Source organism: Eumetopias jubatus, unplaced genomic scaffold (assembly GCF_037043125.1).
Source record: "Eumetopias jubatus isolate StellerSeaLion01/CBP00866 unplaced genomic scaffold, mEumJub1_p1.0 scaffold_13, whole genome shotgun sequence".
NCBI lineage: Eukaryota > Metazoa > Chordata > Mammalia > Carnivora > Otariidae > Eumetopias > Eumetopias jubatus.
Window position 1 is genome coordinate 98,880,820 of NW_028274819.1, and position 18,914 is coordinate 98,899,733.

At 60.9% G+C, this 18,914-nt stretch overlaps 1 protein-coding gene across 1 annotated transcript in view; it reads right to left on the minus strand.

Annotated features, from left to right (window-relative positions):
- Positions 1-16,781, minus strand: part of PHLDB1 (pleckstrin homology like domain family B member 1) — a 42,701-nt gene extending 25,920 nt beyond the window's left edge. Inside the window, exons 1-6 of the mRNA XM_088018156.1 lie at positions 16,737-16,781; positions 13,477-13,557; positions 12,702-12,825; positions 11,587-11,757; positions 3,902-4,027; positions 1,072-2,420 (exon numbers count right to left, since the gene is read on the minus strand). Of these exons, the coding sequence (XP_087874282.1) occupies positions 1,072-2,420; positions 3,902-4,027; positions 11,587-11,757; positions 12,702-12,825; positions 13,477-13,557; positions 16,737-16,781 (1,896 nt within the window). The remainder of the gene's footprint in view (positions 1-1,071; positions 2,421-3,901; positions 4,028-11,586; positions 11,758-12,701; positions 12,826-13,476; positions 13,558-16,736) is intronic.
- Positions 16,782-18,914: the final 2,133 nt, after the last annotated feature.

Sequence of the window (18,914 nt, forward strand, 5' to 3'; positions counted from 1 at the left end):
GAGCCCCCAGGGTGGTCCAAGCATGCTCCTCGAGGCCAAGGCAACAACAGTGAAAAGATGTAGCGACAGAAAACACTGGGGATCCTGCCTCATCTCTCCCCCAACCCGCGACACAAACGCACTGGCCCGCACCCTCCAACCTCACCCAAAGCTGTCCCAACCTCTTCTGAAAAGCTCTCCAGACAAACCTCATTTCTGGTTCTCTTCCTCAAACCAATCCCATGGTCCCTGGGCCCCCCAGCAACCCCGCGCTACTCACAATCCATTCTCCTGTCCGTGTGCTTGAGTGTCTACACACCAGCCAGACCCCCCATGAGCTCCCTGCGCTATCCGGGGAATCCTGGCCCCCGCCCAACTCAGATGCTGTCCCTAGGACAGCTGCCCAGAGCCACACCCGGCCCCCAAATGCAGCCCCACATGTGCGTGCATGCACGCCGATGCACACAATCACAATCGGTCGGTCCCGCCCAGGGTCAGGCCAGGGGCGGCCCTTCCCTGCCACCCACCTTCCCAGATGATCCTGCCTGGGCCAGGGTGAGCAGCTCCTATACATTTGCAAAAGACCAAAAAGAAGAAAGAAAGAAGGAACTTTTCTAAAGAACAAGGGGCTCTTCTAAGAAAGGAGCCCTGGAAAGACAGGAGATTCCAATTCCAGCCCTGCCCCAGCTCGGACACACCCACCCTCCTCTGGGCCTCAGCCTCCGCATCAGGAAGACCCGCTTCTCCAGCTGAGAGGTGCCAGGCCTCAGCAGAAACGTGGTGCGTTTTCCTAGAGCTTTGTTATATTCAGGTAAATACCGCGAAATTTAACTTATACATTAAAACAAATGCCGTGTTATAGAAGAAAAGCAAGATTAACATGAACTTAAAATAAAGCCTTTGAGATTCCAAGCAAAGTTCTTCAGGGCACCAGACCCCTGAGGTACAGGTCACTAAGGTGCCTCCTGCAAGTAGAAAAGCTGGAGAAGCCCAGGCCCTTCCAAGGGCCCCTCCCACTCGGCCAGCTGGCCTGCCCACGCCCTGGCAGGGACCCCGCCACGGGCGGTGGCGGCCTCCCTGGCATCCGCTCACCAGCCTCTCCATCTCCTGCTCCCAGAGCCGTTCTTGGCGCTGCCGCCGGTGGTACTCCAGGAGGTCGTCCTCATTGTCACTGATCTCTGTGATGCTATTTTTCCGCTCCCGAGTGACAGGCACCCGCAAGTCCCCACTGGACAGCTTCCTCTGGGCGCGGGGGCTCTGGCGGGGCGAAGCCCCAGTGAGAGAGCCCAGACTGTAGGCTGGGCTCAGCCTGCCGCTGAAGCTGCCCTTGCGGGGTGCCAGGGACTCCCCAAGTGTGGGTGAGGGGCTCCGTGTCCTCCGGCCCCGAGCCCCCAGGGTCAGTGAGAAGTCCTCTGGTGAGGCCCCATGGGCGGCCCAGCGCCGGGGCCGGGGACTCTCTGCCACTTCTCTGGTGAGCTTGGGATCTGGAGCAGTCCTGGTGGGCATGGGGGACAGTGCCCGTCGGGACAGAGCTGGGCTCAGCGGAGGGAGTTCTCGCATACTGTCCAGGCCCCGCCGGCCCAGGCGGGGACTCTCGGGAGGCTGCAGGGTGCGGGCGGCTGGCCCATCGGAAAATGTTCGGCCCACCAGCTGGCGTGAGGGGCTGGTTGTCAACAGCCGCTCGGTGCCCGGCAGCTCACGGAAAGGGCTGGGAGGGCGGTCCTGGAGTGTGCCAATCTTGTTTCGGGGAGCAGGGACCGGAGGCTGGAACTTGGGGCTACCAGGAATGCTGGTGGGTTGGCTTCGGGCCCCGGAAGCTGGGTACTCACTCAGGCTGATAGCCACCATGGGCAGCTGTCCACCCAGCCGGGGGCTCTCGGGGGCTCTGCGGGCCTCCGCCAAGACAGTGGCTGCAGGGCTGTCTGTCAGCAGGCCTCGGAGGCCAGGACTGGGAGGCCTCTCATGACCCCCTTTCCTGCCCAAGCGGGGGCTCTCAGAGGCGCGGGCACCGCTCGGTCGGGACTGTGGGGGCTGCAGGGCCAGATGGTAGCTAGAAGAACGGGCAGGTACCAGCGGGGGCATGGAAGGCGCTGGCTCCTGCCCGCTGGGTGAGTGGCTGGCACAGCTTCCGCTGCTAGCTGGTGAGGAGAGTGGAGAGAAGGCTGGAGACGTGTTCTCATAGCTGGAGCCCACAGACATGGCGCCAGGGCTGGTTGGGGGGGACAGCAAGTAGCGCCCCCCATTAGCCATGGGCGACAGTGGGGAAGTCGCGGCAGGCTTCTTGCCTGCAGCTCCAGGCTCCTCTAGCACCAGTGAATCCATGATTTCCTGCAGGTCCTTCTCAATAGAGCTCACCAGGGAACTGTGGCTGGCACAGGCGGAGGGTCCCCGGGTTGCCGGCTGTGGGCTGTGGTTGCCATTCACCAGGCTTTCTGACTCTGCTGGTGGGAAACGCAAAGCCGTCTCAGGCCCTAGCCTTCAACCCTGGGGAGCTATGGATGCACGAGAATGAGGGCACTCTCCGGCCTTCTCCTAGCCTCTGCTAGGAGAGCCAGGTGACCTGGGTGCTTCTCTGCCACTGAACCGCTGGGCAACCTTAAATCACTTGCCCTCGGTTGCCTTCCTTTCTATAACGGAAGGGGATGGGCACTGCTCTCTGCTGGCTCTGACGTTTCCGGCTTGTGACAGGGCTGCTAACAGTGCCAGCCACTTCTAGGCCCAGTGGTGCTGGGCTCACCCCAAGAACAGGCCCCCTCCCCGCCTTGGTTTCCCCAACCTCCTATCCCTCTCGTTCAGGAAGGGCAGATGGACATTCTGTAAAGGGGCCGGGGGCATGCTGTGGAGCTGGCCAGAAGTTCGGGGTTGGGGGGGGTCCAGTCTAATAGGACATGAGGGCCTCCCAGCACAGCAGCGGAAACCTGGGAAAAAACACAAACCAAACCTCCAGTGCTGGGCAAGAGGGGTGTCCCGTGCCATTCTGTGCGGCCGGAGGTGGGGAGGGCCCGGCACAGCTGGGCAGCCCCTGGAGGCCAGGCCGGCCGGCAGCTTGGTGCCTCCAACTGTTAGCCCACTGAGCCACGCCAGCGAGAGCCTGCCTTGGCCCTGCCCCGGGCCTCGCCAACCAGCCAAAAGTCCCTAGAACCACCGCCCCAGACAGCTGCGGGAGTGGCGTGACGAGGCAAGGGGGAGAGCAGGGTAACGCCAGCCGGGGAGTGGACTGGGAACCCAGGCTCCCGTGGGGCTCACCTGCCGTCCACGTCCGCCTGTCTCAGTACCACACTGACACCTGACATCCTCTTGAATGCGCAGAGCCTCGGGCGCGGGGCTCACTGGCGGCCCCGCGGTCTCCCCCCTCCCCCACCCCCTAGGCAGCTGGGTTGAGGGGCATGGTGCCGGCTCCCTGCAACAACCACCCACTCCCCCCTGGGGGTCAACAAGTCACACACTAAAGGCAGCCATTCCGCCGAGTAACGGGCTGGCATAGTCTGGGGGAGGGGCAGGGCCCGAGGACCTAATCACCAGCCGGTGGGACCCCCCAGCGCCTGCAGGGGCTCGACCTAAGGCCTCCTTCTGCCCCCTAAGGCCGCCGTCAAGGCTGAGGTTCACTGGTGGTGACACAAGAGGCACCTAGTGGTTAGGGTCCCAGGCGCTGAGGTGGCATCTTCCAGTACAGTGGGGCTGCCAGAGCCCCCTGTCCCTGGGGCACATGATTCCCCAATCCCAGCCAAGCAGCACTTCTTGGATCTCTCCCAGTAGCCAGACTGCCTGGCATTCTCCACCAGTGGCCCAATGGCAGGTGGCAGCAAGCCCAGACCATGGGTAACGTCCTGCCCTGACACCGCAAGCATAACTGGAATGGGCAGGGAGGAGGACCATCCAGGAGGACCACCAACCCAACCCCCGGCCCCAGCTGGGCATCTACCTGAGCCAGGACTGTAGGGGGGCCCTGGGGCCCGGCCCCCGGCCGGAATCATGCTCTTCATCCACTTGGCTTCGGCTGGGTGGTTAAAGCGGAGGAAGGTGGACTGGCCCAGGCACAACATACAGCCTACAGAGAAAGCAAATGCTGAGAAGGGCAGGTAGGGTTGATGCAGCCCTCACCCCAAAGCACCAGTGGGCTCCAAAGAGCCGTGGTCCCCGCACTCGGGGTCTACACGGACCCCGCCTGACCCTGCCTGACCCTGCCTTGAGACAGGGCAGAGTGGAAAGAGCACTGGTTTGTGAATCCCAAGATTGGACTCCTAGTCCTAACTCTTGTTACTTGTGGTGAGATATTCAGGTGAAGTCACCTCCCCTCTGAGTCCAGTTCTCTCAGGAGAGGAATGAGGATAATACCACAAACCTTGCAGAGTTAATAAGACCAATGTATGTGGCCGCCTGGGTGGCTCAGTTGGTTAAGCAACTGCCTTCGGCTCAGGTCATGATCCTGGAGTCCTGGGATGGAGTCCCAGGATGGAGTCCCGCATCATCGGGCTCCCTGCTCAGCTGCGAGTCTGCTTCTCCCTCTGACCCTCCCCCGTCTCGTGCTCGCTCTCTCTCATTCTTTCTCTCAAATAAATAAGATCTTAAAAAAAAAGACAACGTATGTGACGGCGTCTTGTGAACAGAGGTTCTTCAGAGAACACAGACACCCATGTCCCCCCTCAACCTGTACCAGTGATCCATCTATCTGCCCCTTGGGTGGAAAAGTCAATTTGAGAGGCAGCAATTTCCAGGATCAAAAAAAGCTCTGAGAGAGGGGACAGGGGAAAACCATGAATCAGTTAGATGCCGCGAGAGGAACCAGATTTTGCTTCCTGGCTCCGACTCCTCATCATCCTCCTTATCATCGTGTGGCCTGGGGAGAGCCATCAGCCTCTTTCTCTCTGACAAAGCACCCTCTGGCCTGCCATCTTCCTGCTCCTTGGTCTTCTCTGGAATCTAACCAAGCCTAGGGCCAGTGGGCCCTGCCTCAGCCAAGCACATTCCCAGGCAGCAGACACAAGCCCAGTCCTGCCCAGTAAGTGTGACTACATGGAGAGGGGAGGGTGTGTGGGAGCCAGAAATGTAGCCAGGGGCACCAAGAGTGTGCACAGCTGCAGGTGTGCCCACGGGCACCTGAGCCTGGCTCACAGCACTCCTCCTCCTGGCCACACTACAGGATTCCTGCAAAGGATGCTGTGCTAGGAGACGCCAGAGCGCTGGTGCTCTCTACAACCACCCTCCCACTTTGTCTACGCCACTGCCTCCAGCCTATCAACCCAATCTGGTGCCACTTGGCAGCCCCCAAGCTTCATGCCAGTCTGAGCTAAGACTGGCAGGGAAGTCTACATTCCTGGACGCTGAGACAGTTCAGCTCAGGCAAGCCACAAGGGCAAGGGGCATCCAGGCCACGTGGATACCATGGCACTAGTGGGCTCCAAAGACCCCCACTGAAGAGCTCAGGAGCCCACTGCTGGGACCTTAGGCGTCGCTGTGGCCGGTAGGGAAGGGGCTAGCAGGCCGAGCAGCCCATAACAGATAACCAGAGTGGACAACACCACCCACTGCTCTGGCACACCCAGAGGCCCTCACAAGCGGGCGGGCACCAACAATTCTAAAGACTGATGGATGGTTAGGAGAGAGAGGAGCCTTCCCGGACAAGCCGCCAATCAGAGGAGCTGATCCCAGAGTAATCATAACCGGAATAAATAATAGCCAACCACACTTCCACCTAATTACAACCACAGCTGTTTCAGAAAGAACCCTGCTGGCCCCTCCCCCTCCTTTCAGCCCTTTAACAAGCTAATTAATGATGAGTTCGCAGGGTCTAGACAGACCCACTCAATCCTAGATTGATGCGGGTGGGGTGGGGTGGCGTGGGGTGGGGTGGGGTTTGGTGGGCAAGGATTGGGAGCCTGATCACACAGCCCACTCTGGGACTGAGGTGGGGAGTCTGAGTGGATTCCAGCCCATCGTGCCAGGACCTGGCACCCAAAGACCCTCGGCCCTGGCTTCTATAGCTGAGACTTCCCTGCCCTCTTTTCTACCCCTCAGCCTCCTCCACAGAGGGGGTGTGGCCTTGCTGCCTCTGGGCTATAAATAGGTGATGCAGCAGAGCTGAATCTGTATTAATAGAGTGGGCAGGAGGGCAACAGGACTCAAGAGCAGCTCAGTCCTGCCCAAATTAACTTTCTATTTGCACTCAGGGGCCCCAGGCATTGCCCCAACTCCAGTCCCTACTGCCCCAAGGGCCTGGTTAGCCTATTTCTGGGAGGTAACCTCCTCTCTCGGTCCACTCCTGCCCCACACCTCCAAAGGTCAGCCCATTCAGGAAACCCAAGAACCTCTTGTCATCCAGGCAAAGTTGTGGCCGGTGCCCCCCATCCCCAAAGGGCACCGGGCCCAGCTGTGTGTGTGCAGGTGGGTGGAGAAGCTGCACATCTGGAGGGGAAAAGAAAAAGAACAACCAGGGCAAAGGAGAGGGCGGATCCTACCTCTTGAGAGACACGGAGGGGAAACACCGCGCACACACACTCTCTCCTACAAGCTCACACACATACCCGCTCCCAGAAACATACAGGGGGGCAGACCTGCTCCCACACTCACGGACTGACAGTCACTGCTCAGCGGGCCACACAAATAGAATGGACTGGCCAAAGGGAGGCTGGGGTGAGGGGAAGATGCGAGGAAGAGCCCCCGCCCTTCCATCAGACACCCCTCTCAGCTCCAGCACGGGCTTTCCCCATCCTCATCAGGACCCCTCAACCCCTTCCGGAGGCGGGTCCATGGAGGGGACTTCCGAGCGCGGGGTAGGGGGGGGGAAGATGAGGTCTGGCCGGCCGACCGACGAGTGGCCCCGAGCCCAGACCTCCCACTCACAGATGTTCAGGGCACACAGACCATCGAGTCTCACAGCGCCCCCGCTCCTCCAGAGGAGCCGGGCCACCCCGCCCCCCCCCCGCCGACTCGCCGTCGCGCCCTCAACACCCCACCCCAGCCCCTCCCAGTCCCCCCCCCCGCCCCAGACCCCCCCCTCCCGCTCCTCGGTGCCCGCTGCCCGGGAGCTGCGGCCGGCCGGGCGGAGGACTCACCGCCGAGTCCGGACCTCCGCAGCGCCGGCCCCCGCTAGCTCGGGCCCTCCAGGCTCCCCGCCCGCCCCGGGCCTGCGAGGGGGCGCGGGCCGACCTCCCGCCGCGGGCTCCAGGCTCAAAGCAGCTAGCCGCCAGGCAGCCAGCAGCCGCCAGGGCCCGGGGAGGGGCGGGCCGGCCACCGGCGGGGGAAGGGAGCCAGGGAGGGAGGGACAAAGGAGAGGAGGAGGGGAAGAGGAAGTGATGGAGGAGAGGCGAGGGGAGCGGGATGGAGAGGGCGGGGCGGGAGGATGCGGGCGGCCAGCCGACCGACCGGGGACTCCGAGTCCGGGGTGCAGGAGCAGAAGTGAGACGGGGAGGAAAGGTGCGGGGGGAGTTGACGGAAGGAAAGGTAAGGCTAAGTAGAGGCCAGAGGGTGAAGCGTCGGGAGGCAGGAGTGAGAAGCAGGGTCTCACTGAGAGCCCTGGAGGCCCCGGAAGGGGCCAGCCTCAAACCCGGCTGGCTGGTCACCTTGGGCCAGTCACACCCCCTGGCCTCAGATCCCTTACCTACAGAATGAGGAGGCTGTCTTCACTGACAGCAAAGGTTGGGCTCTGACATTCCATGGCTCCCAGGGCTCCAGCTAGGTCACTAGGTTCCAGCTCTGGCCCTCCCTGCAGGCACTGTGACAGGATCACTCCTGGGCTGGGAGTTCAGGCCTAGGCGGTGCTCTGTGCAATGTGAGCAGCACTGAACCCGGCTCCCCTCTCCAACCTAAACACCACCCTGCTCTCCACACGCCCAGCAGCTCAGCTCAGCTCACCCCACCACCCAGGCTGGACCAAGGCACTGCCCCTTCCAAGCCAGTCCACCGCCCTGGGGCTCCGGAAGCCAACCCCACCTCCTCCCAACCACCACCACCAGTTGTGCTGGTCTTCCGAAGAGCTCTCCCACCCCAGTGAGGCACCTTCCCATCTGGAAAACACAGTGCCACCTGTCTCTGGAGCCCCCAGGGGCTGGCTGGGCTTCTGGGCCAGGCAAGTACCCAGCCCCCAGCCCGGGCCCCAGACAGTTCCTCTTGTTCCAGAGACCCGCCCTCTGGACACCAGAACCTTAAGGGACACAATGTGTTTTCTCTCAGACGTACCCTATATGCTCAGAGCTCACACGCCTCACACACGTTCTCCGATACACACCAACACTTGCCCAGTCACACAGACACCGCCTTGGCTGTGCACACCGAGTCACACAAACACCCCAGCCGAACACACCCTGTCTCTCATACACGCTTATTCCCACCCACATAATACCCCTCTTAGTTACACACTCATTCAGGCACAGACATCCTTTCACTCAGTCGCTGGAGAGACTCTGAAATCAAAAGCCAACCTCCTTAGAGAAAGAAAGGATTTCTCCACCCTTGCCAAGCACCTACCCGCACTGCCATACCCCAGGCTCACACGCGCACGTGTATCTCACTCCCCTTCTGAAGGAAAATGGAAGACCCATATAGGGTTAAATGCAAAATAGGGGAAGGCTTTAAGAAAAAAATCTCAGGAAGAATGATTCATCGGTCTGGAAACTGTGACAGCCAGCTGGACAGACCCAGACAGACACGGAGGATGCCCGCCAGTGAGAAATAGGGCAGGAGGCAGGCGCGAAGAAGGGAGCAGCTAGAAGCCTTTGCTTTTTCTCTCCTCCTTTTGATCTTTATCTTATAGCAGAGGACGGCTGGAAGCTTCACTCCCATTTTACAGAAGGGATAACTGATAATTGGGTAGGAGAGGAAGAGGCTCAGTGTCCTGGATCCCAGAGGGAGATAGCTGGATTACCCAGGAAGCCCAGGCTCCCCCGGCCATGTTCCGAGGAGCCCCCCCCCCTTCTGGCCTTCACACAGCCCCTACCCACCAATGAGGGGCTTAGGGAGGGAAGGAGACGTGGAGACTGGGCTGGCAGCGAATGCTGGGGGTGGATGGGGACCTACTGTCTAGACAGCCTGGGCCCTGAGCTGTGTGGCTTTCTGGGTCCTCCCCTGGTCCTTCCCCTCCCAGAGCTTTCATGTGGTCTGGCGCTGTGGTCCCAGGGCGGGGCAGCCCCGGCCGATTGAGATTCCTTCCTATTTCCTTGCTCACATAGAAAAGAGGACAGCGTGCGATGTGCCAGAACACCGGGGTATGGAGGTGGGATCAGGCTCGTCCTCGGCTCCCTCACGCCACGCTGCCGTGTCTGCAGCTTTAGCAAAAGCTAAAGGCTGGCGTCTGCTTTCTGCCTGCTCCCCCTCTCCGCCCCGCCCCCCCAGGCCCAGGCATGGTCCTGCTGGAAGAGCCTGTCACTGCCATCTCTACTCCTCATGACATGTGCCTCCCCAAGTTGCCTCTGGCTGGCACAGTGCCCAGAATGATGCATCTATGGACGACCTAGCCGGGCCAGAACCGGCTCCTTGTTCTTTATAGGGTAGCCCTCTGTTTTTCAAAGAGGAGGGTCCTCCTATAAGGCTGGGGCAGGGGAACAAGACAGGGAACGCGATCCTCTTGTACATATGCCCACAGATAGGCACGGGGCCAGTGGGTTCTCAAATCCACCTGGGACTGCACACATGGACCCTTTGGTACCATCAGTCCTGAGTTCACCCCCATCCCCCACGTGAACACGCTGATCCATAAACACAAGGAAAGACACAAACAGCGATACACAAGCCCAGAGTCACAAACACATCCGGAGATCTATAAACACACTCCAGTTACACAGACACACGGAGATAGCACATGCACCCCCCGAGCCACCCAGTTTCCAGGGAAACGCACTCCCAAGAATGTCCGGAGTGGGGCCAGGCAGGGCTGGGCTTGGTGCCTTGCTCCAGAGATGAGACAAGGAAAGTCTCAGCTCCCGGGAGCCCAGGGGAGGGGGAGTGCTAGGGGGAAGAACACCCGCTCCTTTGTGCCTCTGCATACCCCTCCCGGGGCTGCCAAGCTCCTGAGACAGGCAAGCCCAGGCAAGGAGGCTATGGGAGTGGGAGGGAGCCAAAGGGAAGGGGGTTTAGGGTCAGAAGAGAGTGGGAGGGTACATACTTGGCAGGGTGGGTCCTTGGCTGGGGAAGAGTTAGGGGTCACCGGGGCCACAGGAAATGCCTAAGAATTCCATCTTGACCCAGGCCCTCCCTCTTCTCAGGGAACTAAATGATGCTCTGGAAAGACTGCACCAGAAGGCCCTACAGAGCATCCGTCCCTCCACCCTGCTCACAAGACACGTGTCCTTGCCCATGGATGCGAGAGGGGCCGGGGGCTGCGGGCCTAAGGGCTGGGCTCTTTCTCTATAGCCTTCTTTGAACTCTGCCCCTCCCTCTCCTTGCTGCTCTTCTAGCGCACTTCCACACACCCAAATCTTGGGGAGGATGTTCTCTTGGAGGTTGAAAGGGACTGTCAGGAACCAGATGGCATCACAGCCAAAGCCCCAATTTATGGGGGTTCTTCCTCTCATCTGGAGTCAGACAACTTGAAGCCCCGGAAGAGGCAAGGGCCTGCTTGCTGCGGCTGCCGCTGGCGGACCTGCGTCCCTAAAGCCACATGTCCCCCTCACACTCCCAAGGGCAAGAAAAAAGGAGTAGGGCAAGGTTGGGTCTCCTGGGTCAGCTGTGAAGGGAGTAGCATCTAAAGAGAGCCTAAGGGGTGTGAACAGAAGGACAGAGGGAAACAAAGGAATGAGTGGGATTTCCACTGCCAAGGAGCTTCCAGCCAGGAAGAGGCGAGAGTCCCCAGAAAACAGTGGCGGGATGTTAGTCCTCCCGCTCAGAGCCAGGCTTGGCCCATAGTTCCCAGCCTCGCGTCAACCCCACCTCTACCCCCCACCCCAAGCGTGCTTTGCTCACTCCCCTAATGTGACGATTCATTGTATAAATGGATGTCCAGGGCAGACACACCTGGTCTGTCAAAGTGCCACCTGGGCCGACCCCTAAACTGCCCGGTCACCATAGGAACTAGGGGCCCCAGTTTTCAGAGCCACCTGACACAACGGAATGGCCTGTGGCTTTGGGGAACAGGGTGGTAACCATATTCATGACCCCAAAGCTACTGTCAACAGCATTTTACCAGGAGTGAACGTGTCCTCAGCTCTCCCCTTTGCTCCATCCCCATCAGGGGGTACTGGCCACCCTCTCTACCTCTGCGTCTTTTCAGACCAACTCCCTCTTGGCATCACGGAACAACGCCAGGGTTGTCCTCACTGTTGCTCCAACTGCTCTCCCTTAACCATCACTAATGACCACTCCTCCGCTCCCCCCCCCCGCCCTTTGAATGCGGTCATCAGAACCTCTCCCCGCCACGTCCCCCTACCGAAGAGATGACCAGAGAAGAAAAGCAGGCTGAAGACAAATCTGGATGCTAGAGGAATTTGGGATGTTCCTGAGGCACGTCCAGAGGCACCTGAGCATCCCACTGGCTCCGCGTGGCCCCTCGGCGGTTACCATGGCAACCTCCACAGCAGGCTTCCCCAGCCCCTGGCCAAGGCTCTTCTGTTAACAGAGACCGACGCCTCTGGCTGGGGCGGGGGGGGGGGGGGGGGGGGGGGGGGCGGCAAGCCTTACCCTGAGTGAGCCGGGTGGGCTGCCGGGCAGGGAGCCCATCGATACTGCAGACGTTGCCACAAGGGTAGAGGGTGAGGGTGCCCCGCACGTTCTCGATGTAGCAGTGCTCTGGAGCCAGGCCCGGACCCTGCAGTGAGATGTCCCTGGCCGCGGAGCCAATCACTGTCTTCCCTGAAGCCGGAAGGCAAAGTGAGTCAGAGGCTGGGTCGGGAGGGCAGCAAAGGAAATATAAGCCCACCTCCTTCTTCACGAAGGGTCGCTGCCTACGACCGGCTGCCCCTTTTGGACCCCTGAGCCTGGTGGGGCCAGGCAGGGGTAGGAACTCTGGAAGAAAACTCTGGCTCACAGATGGGGGGACCCAGAGGGCACAGAGCATCCAGGCTCCATGGACAGAGAAGGGGAACTTCTTTTCTGCAGACCTTCCTTTAGTCCTTCCAACTCCTCGTCCCCAAGTCCTTTTCCTCCTCCAACCCGCTCCCCACTCTGTTCCTCCAAATCTGCCATCTCTCATTCTTCTCTCCCCCTTTCTGCACCTGCAACCCTCGCCCTTCCTCGCTCCCCTCCGTGCTGCAGCTTGCACAGCTCCCCCTGGCAGAGCCCCCGGGACTGGTATTTGGAGAATGTGGGGAATGTAGAATCACCCAGGCAACAAGTGCAGCCCAGGGAGAAGCCAGGCAGGGCAGAAGCCACCGGGGAAGGGGGCCGGGCCAGGGCCTTATCTTGGGAGGTCTGCCCCTACTCCTGGCCCTCCGGCCCTCCATGCTCCACAGGTACCTGCTCCCACGCCAGGCATCGCCCTGGAACGGGGCCCCTTTCTTCTTGGCCACACTGGTTGCTAAGAGCAATGGACTCTCCTGTTTCAGTGCTCTCCTCGTTTCTAAACTGATATTTAATCGCAGTCCCGGAGCCAGATTATCTACCAAAGAGCGTCAGGCAGTCCAGCGGGGCCGGGACAAGGGGGGCAAGCTGGTGAAGTGGGGTGGCATGGCCTCGCATCTGGGAGAGGCGAACATGGCGGACAAAGGGCAGAAGGGCCCCAGCACATGCCTGGGATCAGGGGCAGAAATGTCTGGAAGGACAGAGGGGTGGCAGGGGAGCCGCCCCTCCAGACTTACCTTCCTCCAGAGGCAGAAGGGTGATAGCCGTGCTGAGCCGCCCGCTGCCCAGGCTCACCAGATGTGGTTTGTCCGTTTGCACTTTCAGCCCTTTGCCTGTCTCAATCAGGTCCAAGGGCCCTTTCTGCAGGCAGTGGGGGTGAGGGATGAGCATCATGAGAAACTTCAGGCCAGACCCTGAGCGCCCAGTCATACTGACACCCTCTCTGGCACTTGCCCTCTCCAAAGGGCTCCAAAGGGCTCTGAGGATGTCGGAAAGGCTCAGCACAAAATCTTGCACGGAGCATTATCACACTAAATTGTAATGAGATCTGAATCTAGGCCACTAACTCGTCCCACTGGATTTATCTCAAGTCTTGGTTTAACTGCCCCTTTTGTCTATTAAGACAGAAACAAGGAGAAAGTGAGGGGAGCAAGCGGATGGGGAGGAGAAGGGGTGCTGCAGAGGAGGGCCAACGCAGACTTGTCACTGTAGACTTGTCTGTGGCCATCCCTTTGGCCATTGCTTGCCTCCGTGAAACTAAATCACAATGGAGGGCAGGGCCACGGATCAAGGAGAGGGACACAGCCCAGGGTCAATCTGTAAGCCGCTTCCTGACTTGCAAAGGGTATATTCTGGGTGAACCAATTAACCTGATTCAGATAGACTTAGCTGTTAATAGGCTTGGGACCTGGGGAAGGGCTCTCATCCCTGGGCTGGGGCCACAGGTGGGTAGAGGAGCCAAACCCACCCTCTCCAACAGCCCTCTTGCCCCTTGGCCTTGACCCTACTCACCTTTACCATTGCTTGGGTCTTGCATCCAGGGCCTCCCTGGTTCCTGTTAAGAGCGTCCATGGTCCTGGGGCTCCAGAGCTCCTGGGGACACAGCAGAAGGCGGGTGTTGGTGGGGAGGCCAGGGGAGGAAAGGGAAATGAGTTGGCTCTGCGTCCAGGTTCTCAGGGGCAGGGGGCAGTACCAGTCACCCTCATTCCCAGCAGGCTTAGGCAGAAGAAAAAGTGCAGGTAGCTCAGGATCTTGGTGCGGGGGAGGCAGTGCCTCATCTACGGCCACACACAGACACCCAGCACACAGTCCTGGCCCTTGCCACCATAAGCCCAAAGGCCCCTAGAGGCCCAGCCTCTATTTCTCTGCTTTCTTGCCTCTGACACCCAGGAGCCAGGCTTTGGCAGCAGCCTCAGACATTTGGAGCCAGAGGTAGGGTGGGGGAAATTACCTCAGTGAAGGAAGCTGGGGTCGAGGAACTCCCCCAGGGACACTGGTAGCCAGAGAACCCCCCCCCCCAGGCAGGGCTGAGAAGGAGCTCCCTCCCTGTGCCCTTCCCCTGCTCTGCCTCTCCCTTTGTCTCTCCCCACCCTTACCCCCACCCCCCCACCCCCCCACCCCCATCTCCCCAGGGGTCTCAACAGGGTGTCTGCTTAAAGGAGACGCCACAGGAAAAACTCAACCATTCCTGCCTTGTGTATGTCTCAACTCCTACACCTCCTCTTCCCCAGAAAGCAGTCTCACCCCCAGACAATCAGCAAAAAAAAACCCTCAGTGGTGACTAATAGCAGGAATACAGTTTTCTAAGGTTCTTTATCTGATCTGGTGGTGTAGGAAGCTTAGGTCTTTAGAACCAAGGGTAAAGTAGATTCCAGAACCAGAACTTGAACTCTTCCCACCCATCCTTTTTTCCCTGACTCACAGTTTTGGTGCCTGAGAAATGTGAGGGACCTTTGGGTACTCATGTGTGCCTGCACGCCCATCCCTTGATCATCTTGCTAAGGTTCGAAGCTTCCCATTTGTTGCTCAAGTGGGGCTGGGGACAGCTGTGAGAGCTTGGCTCAAGGTAGGAGGGAGACCCAGGAAGGCAGGGTTTCCCTCCACTTTCTCTTCTAGCCCTCGACCAGGGCCGGGTGACTTGGAGAGGAAGTGGGGCCAGAAGCCAGCATTCCAAGGAGTGTCTGACCCTGGCAGTGGGGCCCAAGGGCCTCAGCCATAGAGAGTTACTAATTTTACCCTCCCAGCTTCCACCCTTCCGGACCTGGACGGCATCATGTCCGTCACTGTGTCCGCCCAAGTTGGCGGAAGAGAAACCGGAATAGGGCCTGGGGCCCACCCCAACTCTGCCTGCGAAGAGGGAAGGCAAAGGCCATTAACCTACACCAAGCTCCAAGCTGGCCTGGTACCTCCCCAGGAGATCTGGCCATGGGGAAGGATTTCCAGGGTCAGAGCCTGCTGTCCTGTTTCCTTCCACTCAGGGAAATCCCTCGGCATTCTCCGAGGGAAGAGAGGTGAAAGAGTGGGTTGGGAATGGGGAGTTTACCTAAAAGAGGGAGTAAGAAAATAAAACAATAAATAATGGTGAAGGAAAGGCATCACTGTTTAGTGGAAAGAAAACTTTAGGCTGGGATGCAAGAGCCTTAAATTCTCACCCTGACTTTATTATTTATTAGCTGTGAGATCTTGGACAAGTTACTTAAATTCTCTGAGTGTCAAGTCATTCTCTATAAAAGTGGAATAATGACTTTTTCACAAAAGATTGTCTGGATTAGTGCTTGCCTGTGGCTAAGGGTAGGATGGAGAGTGACTATAAATGGGCACAAGATTTCTTTTTGGGGTGACTGAATTGTTCTAAAATGAAACTGTGGTGATGGTGGCACAGCTCTGTAAATATACTGTAAAAATCATTGAACACGCATTTCAATTAAGTGAATTTTATGGTATATATGTTATACCTCAATAAAACTATTTTTATTTTTATTTATTTACTTGAGAGCAAGCAACAGAGAGCACGAGTGGGGTGCGGTGGGGGGCAGAGGGAGAGGGAGAAGCAGACTCCGTGCCAAGCAAGGAGCCCAACTCAGGGCTCCATCCCAGAACCCCAGGATCACAACCCCAGCGGAAGGCAGACACCTAACCCACTAAACCACCCAGGTGCCCCAATAAAACTGTTTTGTTTTGTTTTTTTAAAGATTGGAGATGCAGCTATTATATTAAGTGACCCTCTGTGAAGCGCAAAGCACCATAAACATGCCAGTCATTAGTATGGGTTTCAAGATCTAGAACACGTCACTTCGTCTTTATCTGTCAAATTCGTCACTGTCACCCCGTTAGGCAGCTTTGGGCGTGTTCATTCATTTACACCAAAGAATTTCAAGTGGAGATGAAGACTGTAAAGGAATAAGGTTGATGGGGAACAGGAGTGATTAGAGGAGAGAAAAGAAGGAAACAATCATGTGAAAGGAGGGGGATGATAAGGAGGGAGGTGTGGGGAGAGACCGAGAAGATAAGAAAAGATGGAGAAACAGCAGGGTCGAGGCTGTGGGCCCAGCTCTGAAACCCAACCCAGGTGCAGTGGAAAGCTACACCCGACCGGCGCGTCCCAGCGGCGCTCGGACAAAGGGGCTGCCCCGCCGCCACCTGGGGGCGCGCTCTCCTTGGACCCCACCCCGGGCCCGGGGCGCCCTCACCCGCCAACCCGCTTCCGCGGACAGGGCTACCCACTACCCCGGGCAGTAATTACCCTCTCCCAGCGCCCCGCCCGGTCCCGCTGCCAAAAAAAGGCCCCTGCGGCGCGAGGCCGGCTCCCGGGAAGGAGGGAGGCGAGGGAGGCGCCGCGGTCAGCCCCGGCTCTCCGTGGCCCTCCCGCACCTCCTGGGGCGCAGCGCCGCAGAGGCCTGGGAGCCCGGAGCCGCCGTGCAACAGGGAGGGACCCGGCGGTGGGCGAGGCCAGGGCTCCCACGGGTGACCCCGCTCAGGCCCGGCCCCTCCGGACTCCTCGCCCAGCGGGGACGCGCGCGCACCCAGGCCACGCGGGATCAGTCCGTCCCCAGCCTCTCCGCAGAGTGGGTGTCCGGAGGCACCGCTCGGGGGGTCTCGGCGCCCGAACTAGGGTGACGGGAGGCCAGAGGAAGGGCCGAAAAGGTCTGCAACCAACAGGCACTGGAGGAAGTCCAGGCTCCAAATCGGGCCCCCGGCCAAAGGTCCCAGGCGAGTCCCCGAGCGTTAGCCCGGCGCTCCCCGGGGACCCGCGGGACCGCTCCAGCCCTCACCTGCGGCCGGGGGGACCAGCCGAGACCTCGCCTCGGGCGTCGCATGGCCGCGGCCCGAGGCCTGCGGGGTCGAGCTGGGACCCTCTCCGCCCGCCGCCGCCGTCGCTTTCCCGACGCGCATCCGCCCTCGAGGAAGGGACGCCGGCAGGGGAAGGAGTCCGGACGGGAAGGAAACTGAGGCTGGGAGCCCGGAGGGCGGGGGCCGGGGAGGGGTGTGGAAAGGCCGGGGCGGAGAGAACTTGAGAAGGGGGGGTTGAGGGGTCAGCGGCAGGATCGGGCGGAGAAGGGGAGACGCAGGGATGGAGGGGCGGGATGAAGGACGGAGACTGAGGGATGAGGAGAAATGAGAGCTGGGGAGACGGACAGGAGGGGGAAGAAGATGGGAAAACAGGCCTGGGGACGCAGAGCTGGGTGGAGACGGAGGGACTGCGAGGTGGAGGGTCTGGGGGACAAAGAAGGAGATGGGGAGACTCAGGACAGAGAGGTCGTCGAGTAAAGGGGACGACGGCCAGGGGCAGCCCTAGAACGTACAGAGGGCAGTGGAGGGGGAAACCGAGGGGCCGGGAGCCAGGGGAAGGAAAGAAAAGGGGAGACTGAGGGCAGGCCGGGGCCGCTAGCGATCAAAGACGAGAGGCGGGCGGCGGAGGCTCGATGGAGCAGAGCCGGGGAGAGGCGGGAGTGTAGAGTGGGGCTCTGGTTCTCATGGGGAGCAGGAGGGGTGCTGGAAAGCGCCCCTCTCCGAGGTCGCGGGCAGGGTGGGACTGCCGCCAGGGCGAGGCTCCTCGCTGGCCCTGGGCCTGTGCTGCCCAGGGCCGCCAGGTGGGACAAGGCCGCAGTGTTGAGCCGCCCCGCCCGCCGCGGACGCCGGACAAGCGGCCTTTCTTTGGACAGGCAGGGAGAAGGAGCCGCTTGTTTGCGCGGCCGGGGAAAGGGGCGGCCGCTCCGACACCGCCCGCTCCCCGCGGGGTAGCTGCGGGAAGGGGGGCTGAGGGCACCCTCAGCCCAGTGCGAGGGTACGCTCAGGGCTGCGAGGGTGAGCGGCGGGGTGAGCGGCGGGGTGTGCGGGCGGGAACTGCGTGAGCGCAGCGCGCGCGGACTGCGGGCGGAGGTCCAGGCGTGCGGAAGGCTGCCCCGCGTGCGACGGCGGCCGAGCCCCGGGCCGCGCGCGCGGCGGGCCGGCGCGTGGGTGACACGGGGTGGGGCGCGGTGCGTGTCCGCTGCGTGGGATGCCTGACGTGGTGGGGAGCTGGTGTTTGTGTGCGAACGGCCCGATGAGTCAGCCCGGGAGCCTCCGGGACGGCTGAGCTAACGGGCCCAGAATGCAGCCCCGCCCCGGCTCCCTGGGTCCCCCGCCGGGCCGCGCGGCCACCCGGCCAGGTCCCCCGCTCGCCCCAGCCCCGGCGGAAGCGTCCGCGGGCGCCTCGGCAACCCCGCGCCCGGCGGCCCCTCCCAGGCCCCGCCGCCCGCGTCGGCCCGCCCGCACTTCCCCATCCCGGAGGAACCCGGATGGCTGGCTCAGCCCCCCGCCTCGGGGAACTCCGTTAGGGATACGAATCCGGACCCGGAGGGCGTGGCAAGAACCTGGGACTCACCCCCCAAAAGGTGCCCCATCCGGCCTCCCGGACCCCTAAAGATGCGGGGCCTCGGAGGAGGGCTCGGAAGGCCCCGGACGCGCCTCCCAACTCCTGAACACACCAAGAGTCCCTCCCGGATTCCCATTGCCTCCGGGCTGGACTGGGCACACACATTCCTCGTCCGTCCAGGCCACCTGGCCGGGGACAGGAGCCGAGATGGCCCAGGGGAGCCCCTCGCCCGGGGCAGGGCTCTCAGTCCTGCCGTCGGCCGCTGAGTGGGAGGAGCGCGGCGCGGGCGGACGAGACCCCGCGAGTGTCCGCCCGACCGGCCGTCTGGGTGCCCGCGGGAGAGTCTGGACGGGGCAAGGACCAGCGTCCCTCCCGGGGAGGAGCGCGAGGGCCCCCTCTGGCGGCTGCGCGGACAGAGGCTCGGGAGGGCAAAAGCAAGCAGCCGGCGGAAAAGCTGCGGAGCCCGTCCCCACAAAGACCCTTTCGGCCGTCCCCCCACCTCACTGCACTCACCTGGGGCGCCCCCTCCTCCCCCACGGTTTCTTCTGGGGCCCCCCAGCCCAGAGCTGATCTCAGGGCTCCCGCCAGGCCCTGG